Source organism: Chaetodon trifascialis, chromosome 9 (genome assembly GCF_039877785.1).
Source record: "Chaetodon trifascialis isolate fChaTrf1 chromosome 9, fChaTrf1.hap1, whole genome shotgun sequence".
NCBI classification, from domain to species: domain Eukaryota; kingdom Metazoa; phylum Chordata; class Actinopteri; order Chaetodontiformes; family Chaetodontidae; genus Chaetodon; species Chaetodon trifascialis.
In genome coordinates this window covers 27,456,357-27,481,924 of record NC_092064.1, presented here as the reverse complement: position 1 = coordinate 27,481,924, position 25,568 = coordinate 27,456,357, and the positions used below count along the sequence as shown (strand labels likewise).

At 44.4% G+C, this 25,568-nt stretch overlaps 3 protein-coding genes across 3 annotated transcripts; 2 read left to right on the top strand and 1 right to left on the bottom strand.

Moving 5' to 3' along the window:
• Window positions 1–998: 998 nt before the first annotated feature.
• Window positions 999–6,357, top strand: blvrb (biliverdin reductase B). Its single transcript, XM_070970468.1, has 5 exons — window positions 999–1,189; window positions 2,680–2,841; window positions 4,162–4,251; window positions 4,517–4,648; window positions 5,105–6,357. The coding sequence occupies exons 1-5, from the start codon at window positions 1,105–1,107 to the stop codon at window positions 5,257–5,259; spliced, it is 624 nt and encodes a 207-aa protein (XP_070826569.1). The 5' UTR covers window positions 999–1,104; the 3' UTR covers window positions 5,260–6,357.
• A 942-nt stretch (window positions 6,358–7,299) lies between these two features.
• Window positions 7,300–8,939, top strand: sertad3 (SERTA domain containing 3). Its single transcript, XM_070970920.1, has 2 exons — window positions 7,300–7,374; window positions 8,154–8,939. Exon 2 carries the CDS (start codon window positions 8,167–8,169, stop codon window positions 8,821–8,823), a length of 657 nt encoding a protein of 218 aa, XP_070827021.1. The 5' UTR covers window positions 7,300–7,374; window positions 8,154–8,166; the 3' UTR covers window positions 8,824–8,939.
• Window positions 8,940–13,177: 4,238 nt separating this feature from the next.
• Window positions 13,178–24,521, bottom strand: kcnk6 (potassium channel, subfamily K, member 6). Its single transcript, XM_070970530.1, has 3 exons — window positions 24,117–24,521; window positions 19,653–20,045; window positions 13,178–14,791 (listed from the first exon to the last, which is right to left on the bottom strand). The coding sequence occupies exons 1-3, from the start codon at window positions 24,430–24,432 to the stop codon at window positions 14,541–14,543; spliced, it is 960 nt and encodes a 319-aa protein (XP_070826631.1). The 5' UTR covers window positions 24,433–24,521; the 3' UTR covers window positions 13,178–14,540.
• Between the last annotated feature and the right edge of the window lie 1,047 nt (window positions 24,522–25,568).

The following is a 25,568-nucleotide window of genomic DNA, read 5'->3' as shown; positions in this document are numbered from 1 at the left end:
GTGTTAAATTGTTTTAACAGGAATCTTGTTGATTTTTCAATAAAGATGTAAATAAAATAATAATAATAACAACCCTGGGTGTGGGAGGAGGAGTCTTAGCTGCAGAAACGCCTCTCTTCTGGTTACCTGGAAGGGGGCGTTTCTGCACGTATCACATGTGATTTCCTCTGCTGATCCAGAATTACACAAAAATAAGTACATTAATGATAATGCTGATCTAACCAGTGAATACTTAAGTTACAGGGACCGTAAACATACAGACAGATGTCAGAGTTTTGCAGATGAAGCAAAGGATCCTCAACCAAATGCAACAGGGTCCACAGTTGCTGTTCCCAGTTACCAAGTGGGTTTTAACAAGTCAATCAACTGTTTGAAGGGGGGGATGTCACATCCATATGGGCCCCAGCACATTCAGGTGTCCTGGGAAATGAGAGAGCAGACAAACTGGCAATATATGTAGTCAAAACCGGAAGGTGGAGACAATATTAAAAATCACAATTAGAAAACAAAGGCATACTGTGGAGAAAGACGACTCAATAGTGTTGACAGCGTTGGCATAATGCAATAAAAAGGAGACATTTACATCCAATCCAAATCCAACAGAGAGGTTATTTAGAAGTAGAGGAAACAAGAGGAAAGAGCAAGTCATATTAAACAGGCAGAGAAATGAGCCCAGCAACCTTAACAGTTCACTTTTCATTACAGGAAAACATCGAACGGGCCATGAGGCTGACACAGCTGAGCATAAACTGACGTCATGCAGGAAGTTTACACATGGCAGACAAGAAATGACGACACATTTAGGGGAAATACAGGACTAAATAGGAATAAAGTATATCAGAGATAATATGCAAGGGAGGAAATGGTTATGTCGTTTTCTAAGGACAACTGGCCTGGACGTGAAGGGGACGCTGGACAGAGGTAAAGGTGGAGAATAACACCTGAAGGTGGCAGTAATGCGTCACCGTGGAGGCTGGCTGCCGAAAGAAACTCGAAGAAGAAGAAATCAAATGTGGTTGATAAGTGAAAGCGTCCTCCGCGTCGCTCGCAGTTGATCTCCCACTTTGTGACAGCAGCATCGTGAAACTCGCTCAGTGACAAATAATGTCGACCTTCATCAAAAACGTCGCGATATTTGGCTCCACGGGAATGACCGGGCTCGCGACCCTTCCGCAAGCGGTAGCTGCAGGTGAGGAGCGACAGTAGAGCAGAATAGAGCAGAATAGAACAGAATCGATCATGTAACTGTGTGTTTTGCGGATGCAGCCGGACCTCACAGGGGTCCATGAGGGGCCCCTGCAGACCCCGACAGTAACACCTCTCTGTCGTTGTGTTCAGTTTGAGTTTTCAGCTCTGAGAAGTTTCTGTTTCGGTTTTGGTTTAAGTTTCCTTCCAGTCTGAAACGGTGAGCCCGACCTGGTAGTTCTTCACACCTTTAGGGGAAACACCTGAGCTCACAGGAGTCCTGTGTCTGTCTGTCTGTCTGTCTGTCTGTCTGTCTGTCACGTGAAGGTTTAATAATCAATCAATACGTCGTTCAGCCGAGTCTTTACAGCATGTGTCGGTGAGAACATAAAACATTCATAATGCAGTAAAAACAGAGTCCACATGTACTTCTGCTGCTGTGGATTCAGAGCCAAAACGTGAATACACTAAGGTGAGATATGCCAATCCATTACGTGACCTGTGACCTCTATTGGATAAGATATTTGTTTACTTATAATTGTTCACATGTTTTTTAAGTTATGAAACAAATGTGAATTCTGGCATGTTTAATGCAAGTTTTCAACACAAAAGTACAACTTAAATAAAAGTTGTTTTAAAAAAGTAACCTAGATTGTGATGATCGTAAAAGTATATCTTGACTTCCTGATCTGTCAACTGTTTTTTCTCAAAGTTTCCATGAACGTCTTTTGAAAGCACTGGAAGACCTCCTTAAATCCACACCATGGTGTTTGGTCAAAAGTGTGGTGATATTTGATTTTGTTCAGATCCGTCAGTCCTACTTTAATTCATACTTTGAAGACTGTGCAGCAAATGTAATCTGATTACACCTGGCAGAGGTGCGTTTGTTTTTCTTAACCATGTGAACATCATGGGTTTGAATCTGAAGACAGATCTCACACTCGAATCTCATACACAGACACAACATGTCACATGATTAATTTGATTTCACAGCATTTCCTTTCCTCCTCTTCCTCCTCCTCATGGGGCAAAAGAGCCACTGAGTCATGTTAGACGTTGGAGTTAAGCATTCTGCTGAGTCACAGCGGGCTGTGACACAGAGCTGATAGAGGAAGATGTTCACTATCTCGCTCGCACAGAAAGGGTGGGATCACCTTCGTGTAGGTGATGAAGTCGGTACAGCAGACTGTGGAAAAGACGCTTTTGCTCTAGTTTGAAGAAGTATAAATCATGTCACCCTGTTGGATTTTAATGCCAATCTCGCCATGTTCACAACATACGCAGCAGTTCCAGCACGATAAGCGCTCAGGTGTACGATGGTGGGATGTAAGAGACCCTGTGAAGCTACGACATACAGCCAGTGTTAGCTGAAACGGCCTTATGCTGCATCATCCTTACAGATACGACACAGCTGGTTTTTAGGACAGTTTTCTGGCGTCTGTCATGGTGGCGATGGTGTGAGCACCTGTTTCATTTCCACGTTTCCTCCCTCAGGGTACAATGTGACGGTGCTGGTGAGGGACCCCACCAAGCTGCCAGCAGACCACAAGGCATCCAGAGTGGAGGTGGGAGACGTGCTTAACAAAGAGGATGTGAAGAAGACCCTGGAAGGCCAGGACGCTGTCATCATCATCCTGGGCACCAGGAACAATCTCAGTAAGGAGAAAACAATCATTATGAGAGGAGAAAGTAAAATACTCGTGTTTTAATGTCTCATGTTTCTCTGTCTGTCTCAAAGTGAGTTTAGCTTCTGCATTTTTATTGCTGACTTGGTGTTTAATGAAGAGAGGGTCACGCTCAGCAGTATATTGTGTAATACTAATGACAGGGTGAACTTCTTAAACATTGCTGAGTCACCCGCTCATCTTCATTCATGGACGCAGATATTTAGGCAGCAGCTGATCAGGGCGCAGTGGAAACTTTACAAACAGAATTATGGACTAATTTGCACTTTTCCCAGTCTGTTTGCATTTGAGTCTTTCCTTCAAGCTTTGGATTTCTCTGTGTGACTGAAAGCTGCAGCATTTCTCTTCTTGTTTGTTCTTTGGCTGACACTGGCTGACTGTTAAAAAGCACGTTTACTTATGTAACTGACCGTGGTCACCTTACACAAGGAGGACTGGAATTTTCAATGGTGTAATGATGCAAAACACTCACTAGAGGTCGCCATAAGACCCCTACAACCCTGTGTGACCCACAATCTGAAGCAGGATTGGACCCCATTGACCAGCTGATTAATTGTAGATAAATCAACTTGCACAAAAGCAACTTCCAGACAACAGACAACACCAGAAAATATGTTCAAAAGTGGAAAAACTGTAGTTGCACTGCATTGAAAATGTCCCTTCAGTCACACTGCAGACTTCACTCTGGTCTAAAGGTCTAAAATAACAAGTACAGTCTAAAGTGTTTAGACTGTACTTGTTATTTTAGACTGTACTTGTTATATTTCATTTATATTCAATTTTCATATTTCAGTTTATATTTCAATTCATGCAACTACCGTCACAGTGTGTATTGTTGTATATTATATATACCTACGTTAACTGTCTTTTGTTGCATTCAGTGTTGCATTTTAGTGTGTTTAGTTACTCCGTTATTCTTCACCTTATTCATCCTATATTATTCTAATTGTGCCTTGCACTTTGTTGCATTTAGTTGTGTGTTTTATCTATCCTTTTACTCGTACTACTTCTACACTTTGTATCGCAACTGCTGCACAGCAATTTCCCTCGGGATGAATAAAGCTTCTTGAATCTTCTTGAATCTTGAAATACTGTTTTAAGGTTTTAATCTTGTGTTTTCATGTCTGAACTTGACTCTGTAATAGAAAAGCTCTCTGAAATACAGTGAAGCAAATGTCAGCCAGTGGAAAGTTAAGTCCCAGTGTCTCAAACCTGAACTCAAGTGCAGCTTTAGAGTATTTAGTGACTTTCCGGCTCAGTGTGAGTCTCTGATCTGATCTGTGCTCACCAGGCCCGACCACCGTGATGTCTGAAGGCACCAAGAACATCGTTGAAGCCATGAAGGCTCGTGGGATCCGCAAAGTGGTCGGCTGCATGTCAGGTACAGCTCACCATCACGACAGCTGTAAGAGGGTGGATGAAGTGCTCAGAGTTATTGTTATGTGGCTGATCTGGAGTTTAAAATGTACCTGGGAACATATTTTTTGTTTAAATCTCTGTTAATTAAGACAACCGAGCCTCAGATCTAAACATGTGTCTGTCACTTATTTAACTGCCTTTTCTGTCTCAGAGTGAAAATGGTGGCTCATTAAAACTCTCCCCCTCTGCTTCTCTTTCATCTCCACTTTCTCCATCTTCCCTCGCAGCCTTCCTGCTGTGGGATCGCTCCAAGATCCCACCTCGCATGATTCCAGTGACAGAGGACCATGACAGGATGTACACAGTGCTGAAGACTTCGGGGCTGGACTACGTGGCCGTCATGCCTCCTCACATCGCTGGTCAGTAGGAAGTGGAAACTAACAGCTTTACTCCAAGCAGATGTGGAAGAAACATTAGACATTAATTAAAATAACTTTAAAGGCAAAATGTGACTGACGTCCAGCCGGGGAGGACACAAAACCCTTTAAAGTGCTCTTTACAGAATCCAGAAATAAGTCTCTGTCACCAAAATAGGTCTTAAACAGACAGTATGTGGTTTCTGCCACTGAGGATCAATGAAAACAAACAGTTTGATGGCGTTGTGAACAAGCACGGCATCATGGGAGATGGTGTCGTCACTGTTAAATCTATCTGACGCGACTCGGGCAGATTTCATGGAAGACTTTTGTTTTGATAGTATTTCTAAATCCTATTTCCTGCTGCACCTGTTTTTCTGTCTCTATCTCGTCTTTGGTGCTTTATTAACTGTGTTTCCTGTATTTTCTGTACATTTTGGCTTCCCCTGCTCCCTCCAGACGACCTTCCTCTGACGGAGAGCTACGTGGTGACGGAGAACATGCTCAAAGGAAGAGCCATCTCTAAACACGACCTGGGACATTTCTTCGTCAGCTGTCTGTCCACCTCAGAGTGGGACGGCAAGAGTATGGGAGTGTCAGGAGAGTATAAATAATCCTCCTGATGCCCTCAGACAGAACAGGGGTTTAAATCTCTTCATGTCACTTATCGTCATTCTTTATTTCCGCCAAAGAGAAACCATTTGTTTGTGCTGAGGCTCAGAGATAAATGTCTTTGTAGATTCAAAGTCCTAGTTTGTGACAAAACACAAATGCTTTCATGTGTTCACCTGTATGATCATGAGTGAGCAGCTTTTGCTTGCTGTTGTTATATATTTTTATACTAATTAGACTTTTATCTTCAGCTTCCACCAGAATACGTTTTAAGACAAGTGCCAAACCTGTCCTGCTTTTCACATTAAGAGTCTTTACATATTGAATGTTCTGTTTCCCATCATTGAACATTTCATCATGTGACGCTGCTCTGAATCACAGAAGATCTGTTTTTAGAAGACTTTATCGTACAAAAGGTTGTGCTGAAAGAGTAAATTGATGTGTTTGTGTGTGTGTGTATGTGTGTGTGAGCAGAGCTGCAGGCTGCTCGATGCTGGAGTGACAAAATGATATTAAAGAGTGTATGATACTATTCTATATGGTCAGATCAGAGTGCATTCACATGTCCTTGATGTCAGACTTCTTGTGATTTAAACTACATGTTTCTGTCAGTCTTTCTCAGGTAAATTCAATCACTGAAAGGAATCCAACAGGAAGCCTTTCAGTGTAAAGCACCTTACCAACCTATACCTCTGCAAATGAGCCGTAATAGCAAGTCTGTGATCTACATCCTGAGTCTCACCACTTATTTAAAAGTCTAGTGTGATCAAAGTTAGGATTTTCAAATTAAGGAAATTAGGCTAGTCATGTTTTGTTGACTATCATCACTCACTCAGATGGATTTCTCAAAGTTACATTCAACCTTGAAGCCTCCAGCACACACACATTATGAACAGACGTTACAGTGAAGTAGTAGACATCTTGTGTGCAGTGGTTAGACGTTTGAAATTAATAAATATTTGCCTACTCATGGATATCTGATTTTTTTTTAATGTGGTAAGATTTGTTTTTTTATGTCGCAAGAGTATTTTGATATAGTATATTAGTGTAATAGCAGTATAGCGTATCTTAAAACATGTAGGGTCTTTGGTGGTGGTGTCAAAAAACAAAAAATTAAAAAAAAAATGCATCAAAAAGCTCAATAGAACCAACGTGAAATATTTAACTAATTTTGGGTTTTATTTTGAAAGCAACTAGAGGAAGTTGTTTTAATGTCCTAGTAGCTTTATGCGTTTCTCTGATGTGAACACACGAGGAGGAGCCAACACGTCCTCAAATATTGACTCGCTGCATCTGCATGTGGCTTAAAGTCGAGCGATGGACTTTAAATGGAAACGGTGAAGTCCGACATGTTGGTGGTTTACGACAGTAGAAGTTATGTCAGCTGTAAAGTTCGCCCTGACGACTGTTGCTCAGTTAAATGACTGTTTCCGGCTGAAATGAGACCGGCATGACTTTTCCCACGTACGTGTACATGTGTAGGGCTTTTTAAGCTCTTAATTTATTTACTATGGTTAACGTGTGCAAATTGTCAGTGAAATGTGCACGTTTTTAAACCTATGACTTATTTATTGATCCCTCAGTAGCACAATATCCTGCCAGAAGTTTGATATTTAAACTTACTGTAGGTTTAACTGAAACATAAGAAACATGCTGATTACAAATTACATAATAATAAGCTTGACAAGCCGACCTGGGCTCATAAATCAGGGCAGGATTGAACTTACACGTCTACATATTGTATGAACTGTAATGACATTGTTATATTTGTCATTTAAATAGATTTAAGTGTGTTTGATGCGGGTTTGTAACGAAAAGTTGGACTGATGGTATGTAACGTATACAAACTCCATTACCCACAATGCCTTTCGAAAGGGTTTGACGTGAAACTGAAATCACGGGCGGGAGAACATCGAAACAGTTGGTTAGCTAAACTAAACGGCAACGTTTGGAGTTTGAAAGCTCTCAAATGGTTTTTAATCGCTGATTTATTCGTGAATGAGAGGAGGAAACCGTCTGACGTTAAATTAGGTTTTTGGACAAAGAAGGAGGACAACCAACAGAAAAGTATCGACGAACGTAAACGTACTGCGGAGAGACGGGAAGTGATTCAACAGGTCTGTTTGCTCAAACATGTCTTACTTTTAAACCAGGTTAAAGTCTTACCATCCAGCTAGGTTAGTGGTTTCACTGCGTTATTCGTTTTCGTCGGAATCAACCTGATTCAAGTCAGCTTAAGATCATTTACGTTACACATTAAGGGCCTCTTTCGAGAGGTTTTATTTTTCCCTCCAAACTGTTTGAAACTTACGTTACAACCCCCAACTCACATTTAAGCTAGCGGTAAGGTTACTGAGCAAGGACTCAGAAAACCTTACATCATCACCTACAGGTAACGCGGTTGTCTCTATCAGATGTTATCATACTTATTTGTCGACAGTAATTCAAAGTATCTCTATGAAGAAAGCACCGTTTTGCCAAATCTTTGTCAATTGTACTAAACAGTAAATCAGTGTAGGCGCAATGAGGATTAACTTCTGCCCTGATTTATTTATTTATTTATTTAAAGGATTTCTGTTAACAGCAGTTTAACCACCTTTTCAGTGTTTACTGCTCTCCTCGCTATCAGCTGTCTCAGTCTGTGGATGCAACTTTTAATTATGTCTGTTACTGAAGCTCTAAGACCAGATCGGGGCAGATGTTCACAGGCTGTCAGAGACCAGAATGAGAGCATCAGTGATCAATAACAGAAAAGCAAGCAAATTCATGTGGAGCTTTTCTTGCGGTGGACACAATTTCCCTTGAATTACTGTTAAGCAATTCCTTTACTAAAGACAAAACCGAAAAACTGCTGTCTAATGTTAACAGTAGATTATTATTATGCCTTCCTCAACAGTTTGAAGATTGCCATGAAGGGGCAGAAGCGCAAATTCCCACCAAAGGATGTGGAGGTTTCGGACAGGAGCAGCCCCTTCTGGGAGAGCCAGCGGCAGTTTGTGCTGTCGGTGTCTCTGAACAAGTATCAGCGTGGCCAGGAGCTACCCGAGCCCAGCCTGCGGCGCTCTGTTCTGATAGCCAACACACTGCGGCAGGTGAGCCTGGAGGCACATACTGCGCCCTTTGTGGACTTGGAGGTGTCACAGCCAGCGTGTAGCTCTTCATCTGCGCTCCAGGAGGGTATCTTCACGGCTGCAGAAATACATCACTCCTCAGTGATGTTTGCTAACAGCCACTCAGCTCTTGTCAGCTGTCCCCAGGATTGTTCGAATTACTTCACAGTATGTGCTGCAAGTATGTCTCCAGCATGCTGCCACTCATGTTCATCAGATGTCCCTCTGTCTTTACAAGATGAAAGTGAGGACTGGGGATCTATGTCCATGGATCTTGATTTCTCCCTTTCAGCCGCCATCTCCTCCATTCTCACCACACTGGACTCTAACATAGGCCCACAGGCAGCTCCACGGACGCCTCTCAGGTCCTTGGAGAACCTGTCAGGGCCCTGTGAGGGAGGTGTGGAATGGATGAAACAGGGAGTCAGAGGTTATGACGGAAGCTGGGAGCAGTAGGAAGAGCGCGGGGGAGCAGCATGGAGGCGATGTGGACCAGCTACCTCAGCGGTGTCACGGCAGAGGACTGTTCCAGGACATAGTCACATCCGCAATGGAGAGGGACAGGGATGTGCTGGGGCTCAGGGGCAGTGCAGGTGGATACCAGGCTGAGGATGACCTTTCCTCTTCATCACGCCCCTTGTCCCTCTCTCTCAACCAGAATCTGACACGTTTACCTTAGGTCTCCTGGTTCAGCGCACTGTCTTCCTCATCCTCTTCCTCACCTTCAATCATTTTGGCACCCTTTTCTAATCAGGATTATATTAGAGAAGGACTTGAGCATCTGATGGAGATGTTGGTGGAGTCCTGTTAGTCTGATCATTATCATACTGAAAGAAATTAATTTTAACAGAAGTAACCTGAAGGTAAACGGCTGGATTATGTGATTTAGAAAGTAATAATAAAGTTCTAGAACTGTAGAAATGGTTGATGTCTGAGACAGAAAATTCTCCATCAGTGGGATGAGGAGTAGCTGTGATGCATCTGAGCAACATGGAGGGTGTGTGTTTTTTGGAAGAAATGGAGGTCAAGTCATAGTGAAACTTTGTAGGTAGTAACCCAGATAAGTGTGTGTTTATTCTTAATGGCTGACCAGTGAGTCAGTGCATAATGAACTGCTGGAAGGCATGTGCTCCAGCCTCCAGTGTGACTCAGCTGTTTGGGAACGAACAAAGGAAGGGAGGTGCCTGATGGAGAGCAGGTTTTATTCAGAAGTTGTCTGGTAACGGCTGTGGGTGGAGAGAAAATTGTGTTGGCATCGTTGTCCTTAAATTTGTCAAATTAATCCTGTATTCACGTTGAACATCCTGGTTTATCTATAGTCAGAATAAAAGCTGCAGTCCAGTCATGTACTTGTTTTGATTCATGCAGTGGACTGAATGTTGGGTGACAACTGTAAAATGTTAGTGTGATTGCTGGTGTTGGAAGAACGGTTGAAACACTAATGGGTTAAATCTTCTGTGAAGAAATTCTTTCCTCATATTTATCCACGAGCTATGATGAGGGCATGGTATCTGGTGCTAAGAGGTCAGGTCAGGATTTGAAAATGAGCTTTGTACTCATGAAAAACTTCTGTGTATTCATGGTATCAGGTCATTTGGCCAGAAGAAATCCTCAAGAATCAGAATTTTGTTCAGTTATGAAAAAAATTAAGTTTCCAGTGTTCTTTATATCATTTCTCATCTGTTACAGTTCAGTAAGCAGTAGTTGAGGTATGGCTATGATACATTTCGTGAATGTACCCTGTATTAGCAGTGAAGATGGTTAAAGATGGTTTCATGCCACTGACCTTTGACCAGCTGACTTTTACACTTTGTCTCATCTGAAGGCTGAAAAGATTAAAACTGAAAGTAGTTTTCTGCTAAATGTTTGCTCTCAGTGCCGCTGTTGCTCAGAAACACATCAGCAATAAACCATAAAGTTCAGTGCGAGTGTTTAATGTCCTCTAATGGACGCTTTTATCCACGGAGCCTTTACAGTACTGTCATTGTATACAAGACGTCCTCCTGGTGTTAACGTGACAGCACGGAGCTCCTGTAGGTGTCACATTAGCAGAAGTCAAACCACTATGCAAAAGCTTCAGTCACACTTTGAGGCCCGCTGGCTGATGGAGCCTGACGGTGCTGACTTGCTGGGCTTAGTGAGGGTCACATGTTTCACCTGGTTTACATCTGAATCATTGCACTTTTGTTAATATGCATGTGTAAGTCTCAGTCCTGTGATCATGTAGTCTGTGTTGTGCCTGTGTTTAGTAAGCAGAGGTAACATTACACATGACATTTGGTCAGTTTATTTAAGTCGAGTTCTGTTAAATGTTCTGTTAATGCACGTGAAAGAAAAGCTGGGACGGCGTTTTGACTGCAGCTTAAGCAGCTGATCCAGCGCTCGCTGAGACGTGTGACAGGAAACGCTGAGATGAATCGCTTGAGGAAGTTCATGGTGCCTGTTTGTCAGGATTCTGTGCTTTTGTTCTGTTTAGTGTGCAGAGATCCTTTCTGAATAGTTGGGATGCAGTCTCAAACTATTTATAAATGGTATATTTTGTTAACATGATGAGTAATTTATGTGATAACATATTTGACAATTCACTAATGGTATATTAATATACTGTCATGGCAGTTATTGACTTATTTCTACACATATTTTAATGGTTATGCTTGGAGGTTGAGGGCAGAATGCTCAGATACTATGAATTTAGACTTTTTTAATGCAAAAGTTTGTTTACTTATACTGACGTTTTTAATAAAATGTGAAAAAGAAATCTCGCTGTGTTTTCTTTCTTGAACGTCGTCAGAAAGCTGCTGTAATAAAGGACATGTTACTGCAGGTGTTTGACACTCAAGTCACATTAGACTCTCTGAGGGGAGACAGTATACATGTCTGCGATGACCTCTGTCCCCCTGAGAGATGGGGGGACAGCTGCAATGTCCAGTCGTCTTCAGAGAGTTTGTCATGTTTTAGGCCTGAGTAAAGAAAATTCCTTCACAGTACCTCGATGCTCTCCACAGCTTACATGATCGCTGCCACCACCAGGTTCCCCAGGAGATCAGAGAGCCAGGACGGGGAGCTCAGAGACCACAGAGACGTCTTCAGATCCTCATTACGTTCTGTAGACAATCAATTCCCAAACATCCTCCTCCTCATCATCACTGCAGGCACGCTCAGCCTCTCTGGATGCTCTTTTTATACCCAGTCATGACTCACCTGTTGCCAGTGAAGCTGATTACCTGTGACTGATCCATCAGCTGTTTTCTTTTAGCATTTCACTACTTCTCCAGCCTTTTGTTGCCAGCTTCTTCTTCATGCTGCTGCCATCAAACTCTAAAACTTCTCTTCAGCTTTAAAGAGCTCATCTTACAAGTCAGGACAGAATATTATACTAACGCCTTATTCTGAGGATCTGTAATTAAATAATAACTTCCAGAGAAGTTTCCTGTGGAGACTAAAGGGAAAATAAGAATTTCAATGAAACAGCTGATTCATTGTAATTCATTTATTGTAGGAGACTTTATTCTCTATTTATGCTGAATTGTTTGCTGTTTTTAGACAAATTTTACATTTTCTACTAAAAAACACTTTGTTACTCTATCAGTTCACTGCAGTTAATCAGAAGTGTACCGGCTGAACACCGTCTCACCTTCCCTTTAATAACCAAACCAGCACCATCTTTCAAGAACACTTCCCCTAACAGGACATTATTAGAGAACCACAGACCCACAGAGGGTTACCAAAGTCTACTTCAAGGGGAAATGGGAACTTTGACTTCCCATAATACTCGTCTTGCTGACCAGATTCATCAGCTGACCTCATGCTGTGCACGAGGAGGAAACATCACACAGTTTAAACTCCTAAATGGAGTATTTAGCATTTAATAAGTTTATTTATTTGTAGGTGAATCATAGAATCAGAGGTGTAGGTTTAGAAGCAACAACCCATTAAATCAGACCCTCAAATCTACGTGAGTGGCTGCAATGGGAGGAGCCGTCCGATTGGCTCCTCTTTTGAAATAAATGCCTTTTTGAATCAAGGCACGTCAGGGGTGGATTTGTTTTATACTTAAATACAACAGTGAATATAATGCAGAAATATATCTGTGAGGATTCATTAATACTGAGTGTGATCCGCCTCCACACTGCAGCTGACCTGCCGCTCTGGTGCTCCTGTGCGCGCTCGTGCAGGGGTGTTAACGCAGGGATGAGCGCTGAGGGCTAAGAATAGCAGCCACCAGTTATCACGACTACAATGTTTTGGATGTGTGAGTCAAAGGGATGATGCTGCATGTGTTAAAATGGGACTGGGAGAAGAAGAAAACAGCTGGAGCTTCGTACGTGTTGCAGAGGCAGGGCTGGTCTGGAGTCAGGTGTGGCGTCCGCAAACATCCTGTTTGCTTGACTGTTGTGTTTGAACTGCCACGTGTACATTTTTAGCATTGGAGAAGTTGATCTTAGAGTTTTCCTGAGGTAAACATGAAAACTGCTCTGTCATGATAGATGTCAGCACCATTTACTGAGGGCTTGGAGCCAGAAAGGCAGCTGAAGTATATCAAGAAAAGGCTCTGAGGACTTGTTTTTACCCAGCATGCCTCTGAGGATGGCAGTGAATGTAAACTCACAATCCCTCAGAGGATGGACAGTATTTTAATGCTCTCACACACTTTGAACTTAATTTCTTAAGGGAGGTGAAAATGGACCCAGTGTTTGATTCTGCTTCAGCAAAACCTTAAAAAGATATGCAAATTCAATTTCTGGACGAGTTTCCAGAACAAACTCACTGACAATGAGGACAGTGTTTAACAAACACGACGACACGCATTACAGAGCAAATCTTCTTTTTAATTCATGGTTGTCCAATGTGAATACATTAAACTGATGCTACTAAACCAGAACAACATACACACAACAGTATCAGGATGTAATGAACCTGTTCATTTGACTAAAACGATGACGGTAAAAGAAAAATATGTGATGTGAACATTAAAGTGCATTTCAAATGTTCATTCTGGTCTTTTAAACTCAGACACTGTGAATCACACAGAGCAGGTTTGACATTTGGTTTTCCTTTGAAATGAATCACATCTCAATCACAACGAAAACTTTTATTTACCATCACTTTCTTTTTCTTTTTTTTTTCTTTTCCTCTGTCCCTCTTTTCCAACCCTTTGAGCCCATGCATCACTGCTCTGGAGGTGCAGCAACATGTGCTGCATCCATGTAGACACCAGGGGGAAGCAGCATAAAGGAGGACAGCCCACGTCCTGAGACAGACACTTCAAGGCTGACCCAGACACAGGAAAGTCACTACTTTCACACAGGAAATCTGATTAAATATAAAACATGTTCAAGTTAACGTCCCCAGTGTTTTAAGCGCTCAGCGTGGCTCCACATGTGACCTTTATTTGAGGAAGCGATCGAATGTTCTAACAGATTCACTCGTCATTTCACCACTGTTGGGATCATTCATGCTTGTGAAGATGCATTAAAGTGGGGCAGAAGTAAGTAAAGGCCAATCCTGGCTATAAATACGAATGGACGGTCTGCTCAACACGTTTTGGCCACGATGTGAAGAATGAAGAGGAGCTGAACGATGCACCCAAATAAAAACAAAGGCAGTTAAAGGTGTAAAAGGTTGTTAAGTTGGAAAGTGTACCCGCAGGCTGCGTTTGGCACCAAGATTTAGTTTAAGCACAGTTATACACAATGTTTGTTAGTCCTGAATTAGCAACCCAAACCTGTGGCACAGAAAGCAAAAGCTGTGACAAAAACAAACGTGATGAATCGAACAAAGAAACATGGAAGACGAGCCTGAGCCCTTCACGTGCTCCCCCGAGGCTGCGGGCACGCCAGCCGAGCCTGTGCAGTGAACGCACCACCGACGTGGAGGAGGAAGAGGAACGTCTGTGCCTTTTAGCCCAGGCGGGTTGCCGTAGTCAAGTTAGTCGTTTCGTATGTGCACGTGTTCGGCGCTGCTCTCACAAAGGCTGAATCTCAACACTCATCTCGATTCTGCATTTTTAATACGCTCCTCCTCTGCTTTGACGAGGAGACGAGAGGAGACAAATGAACAAATGAAGTCAAGTATTCAGATTCAGCCCACCAGGCAGGGGGGTTCGTTGCTGGTTTTAGACCAAGGGGTCGCCAGAGGTAGAGCCGCTTTTCTCTCTCGCCCCCCCCCCCGGCTCAGCCTTTGTTGATGGTGTTGTACGAGGGCTGTGACCCCGGCTCCAGGGGCTTACTGGAGGCTTTTCCCGTCAGGAAAGGGGGCATCTGATCTCCGTGTTCACTCTCCACGATGGCCTCCCTGTCCTCGTCCAGGTCGGACTCCTCACAGCGCGGCAGCTGGAAGAAGGTGGTCAGGCCGTGCAGGTCGGCCATTTTGTGGAAGGTGCGCAGCAGGAGGTACATCACCATCAGACCTACGAACAGGTAGACTGAAGGGAAGGAGAGACAGCGGTTAGTCCACAGACACTTTTCACTGTTTATGGAATGAGACTGCAGATCCCTCTTCAAAGCTGGTCAGATACAGTAAGTGTGTATTAATGCATGAATCTGTGCACAGTTTGTGTAAAAGGTCAGAGTCCAGGTGAGCTGCCTGCAGAGTTAGAAAAGGACCTTTCAAGGCTTGGACAACTGGAGATGCTTTGAGTCTCGTGTCTTTAGGGAAGAACAAAGCATTACTATTCTGTTGATCTGGTGTATTTATGAGCAGCGCTGTCTCACAGAACTGCTGGCTGCAAACAGCAGCTGAAAATCATCTGTCTTTTACACAAGAAATCAAAGTGCTTTACTGCAAAGAATCACATGCAGGGTGAGTGCAAGCGCTAAACATAAAGAAGACGTAGACTGGACATAAAGACGGGGACAGAAACAATAACGATGGAGGATAAAACCACTGAGTTATAGTAATAAAATGAGGTTGAAAGAAGAGCACATAGGATGCATAAAATAAGTATAAAATAATAGTAATGAAAGAAGCACAGCGATGCGTAAGTGTGAGGCAAAGCACAAGAACAGTAAAGGACCAATCGACTCCCTGCAACCCCACAACAGATGTCCTGTTTCTGAGACACATGATCTCCAAGACAGACAACCAACTGCTCAAGACGATCAAGACATCATCGCATCGAACGCTGCACTTAGATTTAAGCTGAATCTAGTCTGAGCAGCAGCAGGAAGCGGGACGGACTGCAGGTATGGTGTTAAATCTCCATCAGATGATCATCAAATAGCAGCAGACTGCAGAGAATCTGTCATAATCTTCTTTTTAATACAGTTTTTCAGTGCTGGCAGAGGCCACTTCCACTGACTTCAACGCTGTTGGCCTTTTTCAACGCGATGCAGAGAGACCTCGTTTTTAGTGTCATGTGCCATTTTGGGCTCCATGTAGAAATTAAACAGAAACCACGCACATCTGGTTCAAAGCGGCATCCGACCGCACCCAGCTGTGAGGTGAAGGTTTCCACCAGAACAGCCCAGAGAAACGACACGTCTTTGCCTGGTGATTGGGTACAAATGTGAAGTAATGCTCTTTATGAGTGGCTGTTTCATAGTGAAGATCATAGAGAAAAGACAAATAAATATGTCGTCAGGCCGAACAGCCTGCCTGTTTGTGACAGCTGAAGCTCTGACGATGGAGGCAGTAGAGAGGCGAGGAATTAATAATAATGATGATGAAGTCTGACAGACGGCAGACCGGACTGTGGACAGAGAAAACTATTTCAGTCCGTCCATTTCAGCAGAAAGGAGGACAAACGTGCCCTCGAGCAAGGGTGAAAACAGACTGCGCTCAACTTTCGTTATTTCTGCTCTGATTCTGGTTTTTTCCTTTAAGAAATGACACGAGGGTTTCTCCTGTCACATGTGTGCACTGACGTGTCCCACATAGGCGCGGAGCTCAGGTCCTGGACAGTGTCTCACGAAACAAGTAGGCCAACCCTTTAAGAACAGCGTGGGATTACTGAGGCCTCGGCTGAGGGAAGAGCACAGTGAGCCTGACGGCACAGGTCAGCGCCTGCTGCTGAACGCTCACTGCTGTTGGTCATATGTGGGAAGTTTCAGGACTATTTAATTCAAGAAACTTGACTTAAATCAAACAGTGGCTTTGTCAACCTTGGATCTGCTCTTGCATCTCATCACGATGACAAACAGAACCTGAAGAGTTAAAGGACTTTGACTGTCCAAACTCTGAATCACCATCCCAAAATATTTGCACTAGAAATGCTGCGTTGTCACGGAAAAGCCTTGAAACAGCAGTTTTCAACTCTGCACAGTCAACAATATGTTGAGGAAGTTTCAACATGTTTGGGACCTTTGCTCTGCACAACACGAGATTAGACCGTTTGTAATGACGATGCAGAGATCACTGGTGGACAATAAATGAGGTCCACTCCACTGACAACATGATGCTGGGACCAGCCTTCAGCTCCTGTTCAGGTTTAGGAAAATGTACATTTATGGAATAAATCTTCCACTGCAGGCCGCCATTAATAACATCAGGCGGTAAATCGAGCTGTCTCAGGACACAATACCTTGATTTTCACTAGAAGCTTGCCTTTATTTTCATTCACCACTACAGCAGGAATGAGTATTTCTGTATTTCACCAGCTCCAGCAGACAGCACATCATCATCAGGCTGTGAGAACAGGCCACGTCCTGCAGTCGGTCACTAATCCTCAGAACCCAAAGGGACCGTTTGGGTTAATCTGACTCGACCCACATCATCATTACATAATAGAGCCTGTGGGACGCGGAAACAACACGGCTGCTCCGTGTGAGCTGAAGTCGAGGGATTATCTGAAGACGACGCAGAGGAAAGCAGCATTTCCTGAGTCCCTCTGACCATAAAACCAGACGTTAAATCATCCTGCTTTAAAGACAACAGGGGGAAGAAAGCGCATGTCAGCAGAATGATGCTTAAACCTTCACGTCCTGAAAGGCCATCCGTGGAAACGCCACCAGAGTCCTGCAGAGTGGAAGTTTTTCAGCGGGCCACATTCATCTCAGCGAGTTATCCTGAGTGTTTGTCAGATAATCACTGCACAGCTCTCTGGCTGAGACCGCAGAGGACCAACACAGCGTGGCTACTTTCAGACAAAAAGGTCATTCCAGCCCTGATTCAATTACAGAGAAAACACCCGCACAGAAACTGAAAAACAAGCGCACGGCTATGAAAATAACCTCCATCATGTGACAGCGATGTCTCAAGCTCGACGAGAACAAAGCACCACTGGACTCCAGTGCGAGGCTTTGTGTAGAAGCACATGCACTGTTAGCATCTGAATCATATCACTGGGAATGCACCCAAACGGTTTCCACACTAAAAAAAAAACACTTTCCTGTGAACCGAAACACTGCTGAGACCTGCAGGTGTGACGCTCTTTTCAATAACACCACAACACATTTATTTCAGAGATGAGACGCTCCTAAAAACAGCCACCATAAAAAAACTGCTCTTTACCACTGAAAGGTGAAACTGGCTACCAGAAGTGCACCAGCAGCACGTAGACAGCAGGGATGACACGAGACACTGCTCCTAATATAAGCTAACAGTTACAATAATTGATCGATTCTGTCGTTTTTGAAGCAAAAACTGGACATCTTTGACTTTCAGGCTGTTGATTGACTCATTTGTCGCTCACGTCTGTTCTCTCTCCAGATTTCATAAAGCTTTTTAAAAGCCACCAGGTCACTTCTGTGTGATGAAGTCCTCTGCAAGGTTGGATTAACTTACAGTAAGCGGCACAGAAGAGTGAACTTCAGTTTCCGGACAATTATCAGATGCATTCAGAGCAGAGTTTCATTAGAGGAACTGATCTGCCACCCACAAAAGAGAAGCAACGAGAGGAGCTACTTCTCACATCAGAGGTGAGAATGAAGGTTTTCTCTTCATTCTCACCCTAACCCTTTACCCTAACCCCGTCAGAGCAGGAAGACAAAACAATGAGAAACTTTTCTATTGTACTTATTTCATAACTGCAGCTCCTCCTCCAGCAACAGGTTACATCAGCAAAATACAATCTGCACAGACGAATCAAAAGCCCTCTAACGTCTCTCAATTAAGTCTTTGTTAGAAAGGTCATTTTACATCAGGACAGTGCATCTCTGCTCCTGAAAGCAGAAGGCGGGGAAACGTCTCTGCGGCAGAGACGAGAGTCTTCCGGTCAGATCGATGTGACCGTCTCTTGTCTCTCGTCTCTCCCTCTGCAGACCCCCCCCCTCCCCCCGTCGGGTCAGACAGACACTCTGGAGGACCTGCCCTCATCTCAGCTCTGCAGGCATGTGGCAGCTGAGTGTGACCCTCACAGGACAAAACCACACCAGACTCAAAGTGCGTCATGTGACTCCTGTGAGCTTTCATGATAGCAGAAGTGCAGTAGGTTTGTAGTGAAATGGAAATGTTCAAATCTTATGATAACGCTGGGTGTGTCACACATTTTAATTATGTTTGGATATTTCAGAAGAGCTCTCAGGTGTGGAAACAGGCGTTCGTAATAAACAAACTCTCAGGCTAAATAACGCTGAAGCAGAAGCTGACCTCAGCCAGGTACAAACAAACTGAAATATGTAGATGTGAGTTCCTTTTTGCTCTAAAAGGGGTTTTAATCCTTCTCTGTTTGTTGTTTTAAGCTACAGATTGTTCCGTTTAACCTGTATGGTGTAGTTGTGTTTTTCTTCCCTGCGTCTCTTAACTCTGACACGAGATAGAAGATCTGACCTCAGCAGTTTGTGAGTCCTGAATGTTAGCTGGGAGGCTAATGACAGTGTGTGAGGTCAGGCAACATGTCCTTTCAACATGTCCGTGGTAAATTTCATGTGTGAGCCAGACTCTGCGCTAATCCACGTGCATGAACTGAAGCTGTAGGCACGCATCTAATTTGCTAAACCTGACTCCAAGCTCAGGAAACTCGTATGCAGCGAGACAACACCTTCTTATCAAACATATACTGCAGATAACAAACCCTTAAAAGGTGAAGTGTGAGGCCGCCACTGTGGCTGCAGAGACACTACTTTTATCTGTGGCAAGACAAAGACGAAGTGTGAAAGTGAAACAGGAAATCAGCCTTAAAAACTGTTGTATGACCAGAAAAAATGTACTATACTTACTAACTTGTTCGCACTAACATCTCTTACCGCTGCCTGAATCAGAGGAAGGCTGAACACAACTTTTATAATGTGGACGCTCTGAGCTTTAGCCGGATGTTACTGTGCTTAATATTACTTCATAATAGGTAAAGTTTGGCTGCATGAGAGTTGGGTTTGAGCCACAAGGGACGTAGTAACAGCTGCACTCACCCATGACAGCGACCTGGTACAGCTGCCTGTACTTCTGCCGAGGCTGCGTCCCCGGCACGAAGTCCCCGAGTCCGATGGTGCACAGCGAGATGAAGCAGAAGTAGATCCCATCCAAGAAGGACCAGGATTCCTCCACTGTGCTGAACACCGCCGCCGGCGCCACGAAGAAGCACAACACCACCAGAACCAGCAGCAGCAGGAAGTGGACGATGGTGGCCGGCCGAGGCTCAATGCCCGAACGCTGGATAAGGCCGACGGGAGCGAGGACCAGCGGGTACATGAGCCTCTGGACGCAGGCGGTGAGCACCAGCATGGTGAAGGGGACTCCTATCAGGGCGTAGAGGATGGAGAAGGCTTTCCCAGTGTCAGACAGGGGAGTGGTGTGGCCATAACCTGGAGATGAAGGGAGGGGACAGATCAGCTGGAGACACCAGAGGAAGAAAACAGGCAAAATACATCAGGCAGGAAAAAGGGCTGCCGTAGATGAGGTTCAGGTACAGATTTCTGCAGAATCAGTGGGAGCAGAGTGTCGCAGCCACTGGGCCTGTGAGACAAGTGCTAACAGCAGCACATGATTGGCTCTTGAAGTTGGGCTGCAGCCAGCAGTGACACACAGCAGCTCTTTTCTGATGCTCGATAGCACTGAAGCAGTTGGGTTAAGTTCAGTTTCCAGCCCTAGAAAACGAGCCTCTGACTGGACCAAACCTCCATCCCCTCTGTCACATAAAACGTCCACATTACAACAACAAATACACCAACTCAGACACATAAAACCGCCACATTGATCCCTGCAGTCCAGACAGAGACTCACGGCCCCACAGAGAGCCGTTAAAAGCGTCCAGCATCTGAGCCAAAGCAGCGCCGCCACAAGACCGCTAGAGAAAATAAATTCACGTGCAAACAACATAATTGCAGTTTGTTCAGTTTGTGAGTTTTAGTGCTCTGAAACGGCTGCTTTGAGCTAAACGCTTTCAACCATCCGTTACTGTGCCAGATCCAGATCGAGACCACACACGACATGAAAGCCTGAAAACATATCATTTCGCTGCATGCGAGGGGTTGGTACAGACACGAAGCGCACACACATCCAATTTTGTCTTTTCACAAAACTCTCGAACATCATCAGCAGCAGAAAATTACAGTTACATTATTTTTACACGACATGTATTTGTGTGCATTGCAAACACGTAAAATGTATTTTCAAAGTGTTTAACAGAATGAAAACATCTAAATGGAGCTCCATGAATTTTCTGCATACCAAGATAAAAAACCTCCCTCTAGGTGGAAAATTCCAGTAAGAGCCTTAGCAGGTAATATCGTTACAGCCTCGGCGTGATGACGCTCTGGTGATCACTAGCTGCACGTGGATGATGTGTTTAAAGGCGCGGTCTGACGGTCATTCAGCACTTCATGCGATCAGTACAGAGAGTTCTTTGTCCCAGAGAGCCAACAGGTTGTTATTCATGATTACCGACGATCAGAGCGGAGACACACACAGGAACATGGTTAGCTGGTGTGAGTCTGAAATCACCTTTAAAGTGTGCGACTGAGCAAACGTCCCGCTGACCGAGCGGCCGTCTGCGGCGTGAACCTGGCAGTGCGACCACACCGCTGCTGCGCTGAGGGCCTTCACACTGATCAGATATCACAGTCTCTCTTTTGTGCTGGTTGAGACGACGAGTTCATGCTTCAAAAGCAGACTGATACACATCTGAGCCTTCATGTGTGTCCCAACAGCAAATACCTGACATCGCTGTGACTGCAGATAGACTGAGCTGGAGATGCCCTTCAGCAGCAGGGTGCGTTCAGGGCTTCAACAGACTGTTCAACCCTCTGTTACAGCGAACACGAGAACAGCTGAGCTACAGCGAACCTGCACAAGTTACTGTGAATCCAGGTGTTAGACAGCTGTTGTGATGTGAGCTTTTCACCTCTGTGGAGAAAACAGTCCCTGTTTGTCTTCAACATGATCCATACTGCCATGGGCTCTGTTTCCGAACAGATCTCTGCTTTGATTGAATGGGGTCAAAGAAAAAGAGAGACGGATGTAAACACAGCAGATGTTTCTCGAGGAAGGAAAATCTTTAACCACACACACACTTTCTACGCTGAATGTAATTCTGTGGTCCTATACAATAACATTGCCAGAGGGCAGCTTAGATACACAATAAAAAGAGCTTTTTAAACAGCTATCCACCATCACAAAGCATGAGACAATGGGCCCCTGAGCAGATCTGAAGACCCCTGAACCGTCCTCGATAGGAGCGAGACACCCAGACTGAGACAAACAACAACAAACGACACACACTCTGTTTTGCTCTTTATGGTTGTTTTGCATCTCCTTGCAGTCATTTGATTGACCCCACCTGATCTCCGGGCCCCTGGGCATAGACCCCTACTGTAATACATCCACTCAGTCTGGGGGGGGCGATCAGATTCAATGTAGAATGACGAGTAATCATTTCTAACAACTGCACTGGGACCAGCTCAGCGTGCCAGGCACAGACATAGCATCAGCCCGGCCTGGACGGAGAAGCTCAAGCTTAAAAACGGCACTAATAAACACATTAAAATGTTTCCCGGAGTGTCACGTAAGGAAACTCATGCATCACAGAGCCAGCACACTCCTCCTGAACACAAAGGTCCCTTCTCTTCTGCTTCATGCATGAATTTGCATTTGCTCAGCGCCTGCGAGTGCATCTGAATGCTGACCGATAGATGACACGGCGTTTGTGACAAACACGATGTGCAGCGCACATTAAGACACAATGTTTCTATCAGTTCAACAACGTCAGCCGAGAAATTTGGTTATTTCTCCATCCCATTTCATATTTGTAGTTTCCCTCTTGATGTAAATGGGACTCGCTCCATGGTTTGAAACTTCCCCATGACTTTTCCTAGTGACAGACGTGTGAACATGATATCTGCAAACACGATTTATTGATGTGTTTCAAAGCCAAACTCCTTAACATTTGAGTTAAATATCGTTCCTGCATGAAATTTTTGCTTCTATTCAACTTCTTTTGTTTATTTCTTCAGCATTTAAGACCAGGCAAAACCAAGAAGTGACTAAATAACACATGATTTTCACTGCATCCACTCCAAGTTTCTGAAACTAGGCCAACAGTTGGTGTTCTGTATCTGAATAATGATCCAACACACAGCGGCCGCGTCTATTATCTGTAATAATCAGAGCTGCACACCACACAGTTTGCAGTTAGACAAACAGGAAACAAAAAAAATCTTTAAAGATCAGTGAGTTTGTGTCTGGCTTGTTTATCTCTGACTGTAAGTTTAGCAGGGAACAGGAAATACATTCAATTAAGACCACAGGACATCAGTTTATTGTGACTTCAGATGACGATCGGAGACACAGACGCTGCTCCTGTTGTGACATCAGGATCATTTGAATGAATACCAACAGCTCTGTGGCTGCACTGCTCCCACAGACTCGTGTGTGATTAAACGTACAGCGTGTACGCCCTCTCAGCTTTACAAAATATGAGATGATAAGATGAGATGACACAAGATTAGTCATATTTTCCCCTTGGGGAAACTTTTCTTGGTTTCAGCGTCTCTGCATTAAAACCAGAATACTGCGGCAGCGTATTGAAACCATAAAGTTCTCTGTCACCATGAAGCTCCACCAGCAGCATTTAACTGCTGCCATTTATAATCTTAATGGAAGATGGAAGGAGCGGGTTTTAAAAGAACGGCCCAGAACCAGAGTCCAGAGGGACAGCGAGGGACGTGTGATGGCTCCTTCACTGTTGTTTCAGAGCCTCTCTGAGCGCAGACTTTTCACATATGAACTTCAGACTGTGCTCTTCCTCCCTTTAAGCCTCAGAGGTCTGCTCAGACGAGCTTGGGCTTAGTTGTCCTGTTACCTGACTAACTCTTTAACTCTCTACAGTTCGTCTGCTGACCCCCCCTGCAGATGACCTGGCTGGTCCCACAAAAACCTCTGTTACCTATGGCAACCCCGCTGTCAGCCAGCTGCATCCTGTAACATCCAGGTCAGGTGTCTCAGTGCTGTTCAGGCCAAATCATACACGAACGTCTCGCGTGATCAAATGAAACTACTTGAGTAAAAAGCTTCCATATTGTGGACATTTGGTCAGTGGACAGTATTTATAAAACCTGTTTGAGCTTTCTCTTTGTGTTTTAATCTGAAGTCTTACACTAACAGTCACACGGCGGATACATCCATGACACGTGGCAAAATAACACCATTAAATTATCCCCAGTATTTAAATTCTGCGGTGTTTCATCTCAGATCAAAGTCAAACATAAAGTACCTCTATTAGACTGCTGCTGTGTTTGTTTTGTTCATACTCTGTGCTCCATTATTGACACTTTTCTGACACATCTGCATGCGATTTGAGGTTATTTGAGGCGAGTTTGCGTCATGCGCAATGACGCCACCAGGTGACTTTCCTCGCTGAAACTTCGGATTGAACTCACCGACTGTGGTGACCAGAGTGTTGGCGAAGAACATAGAGGATGCCAGGTCCCAGTTTGAAGGGGCGGAGGAGTTTCTGAGGACGGAGACGCCGTACTTGTTGGCCGTCAGGACTTTGACCAGAAAGCGTTCGAGGGACGCGGCGTTGACGCAGCTTTGGTTCAGAAACTCCTGCTTCAGGGCTTCCATGTCATGTCGCAGCTTCTCCTCCACCGGCCGCTCGATGCTGGAGAAAACCAGTGCCCCGAACAGCAGGTAGATGACATAAAAGAGTATGAAGCCTGTAAGCAGCAGCCACGACCTGCCCACAGAACGCATGGCTTGTCTGAGTCTGGGACGCGCATCAGCGGAGCGGCTGACCGGGCTTCCCTTTCTGAGTCTGGCTCCGCTTTCTTCTCTTTTCCTCTCTGTGTGGGAACTTTTTTGGGGGCTGTCCTAATTGAACTTGAACCCCTCCTTGTCAACGCATCCTCCTCCCACGGTGGAAACAGGAGGGTGTGTTCAGCTCAGAGTCCAGGAAGTGCGTCCTGGACCCTAAAGTCCTCAAACACACACGTTCAATCGTCACAGGAAGGCTGTGGATTAGACCTGTTGTTAGTGACTGAATCTGCCTTTTTAACTTGAATAAAGTTGGAGGCTGTTTGACAGAACTCAGCAGTGTTTCAGAGACTTTTCATGATTCTTTGAGGTTCATCAGAGAGTTTTCTGTCCTACCCCACGTTAGTCAGTTTGGACAAAGTTTGCATGCGTCTCTAGTGGTTGCCACTTTTATCTGTTTTCTGTTTTCTGGTCCAGATCTGGCCCACACCCTCTCTGTCCGGTGGTCCATGTCTGGCTCTGTATTGGCTGAGCTCTTGTGGCTGCTCTCATTCATGTAATCATTCAAGGCTTTTTTCATTCAGTCTATCACTGAGCCTGAAATTGACCTTAAAGAAGCCTGGTCGGGGTCAATGCAGAGATCCCATGATGTCCACGGTGGCCTAAAGGCTTTTCCACAGTCGTTTATGCCACTCATGACTATAAAATTGAATAGCACAAACTCAGCGCTGATGCAAATCTGGTATGAAAATGGCCAAATTTATGGCTGTTAAAGTGCTGTGTGTAGGATTATGCAGCATCTAGTGATGAGGTTGCAGATTGCAGATTACCCGTCGCCTCATTCGTCCCTTTCCAAGCACGTCAGAGACCCTCTGGTGGCCTCAAAACCTGTGAAGAACATGAAAGGTGCTCTGTAGAGCCAGTGTTGAGTTTGTCCGAAACATGGACGAGGACCTGCTCCCTCTGTGGATGCAAGTGTAAAGAAAACAGCATGTTTGCATTGGTTTCCTCTAAGTCTTAAAATCAAACATATAGTTTGATGTAGAATATAGATATTTTGGAAAATATGCTTTTTTTCTGTCTTGCCAAGAGTTAGCTGGTTAGCTTAGCTTAGCACAAAGACTGGGAACAGGGGC

Excerpts from the sequence above, each read along its gene's own strand:
- blvrb (XM_070970468.1), top strand. The coding sequence starts at position 1,105 with ATGTCGACCTTCATCAAAAACGTCGCGATATTTGGCTCCACGGGAATG. Across the intron at positions 1,190-2,679 it reads TCCGCAAGCGGTAGCTGCAG|GGTACAATGTGACGGTGCTG; the intron begins GTGAGGAGCGAC and ends TTCCTCCCTCAG. Across the intron at positions 4,252-4,516 it reads AGTGGTCGGCTGCATGTCAG|CCTTCCTGCTGTGGGATCGC; the intron begins GTACAGCTCACC and ends CTTCCCTCGCAG.
- sertad3 (XM_070970920.1), top strand. The coding sequence starts at position 8,167 with ATGAAGGGGCAGAAGCGCAAATTCCCACCAAAGGATGTGGAGGTTTCG.
- kcnk6 (XM_070970530.1), bottom strand. The coding sequence starts at position 24,432 with ATGCGTTCTGTGGGCAGGTCGTGGCTGCTGCTTACAGGCTTCATACTC. Across the intron at positions 20,046-24,116 it reads CACTCTGGTCACCACAGTCG|GTTATGGCCACACCACTCCC; the intron begins GTGAGTTCAATC and ends CTTCATCTCCAG. Across the intron at positions 14,792-19,652 it reads GTACCAGGTCGCTGTCATGG|TCTACCTGTTCGTAGGTCTG; the intron begins GTGAGTGCAGCT and ends CCTTCCCTTCAG.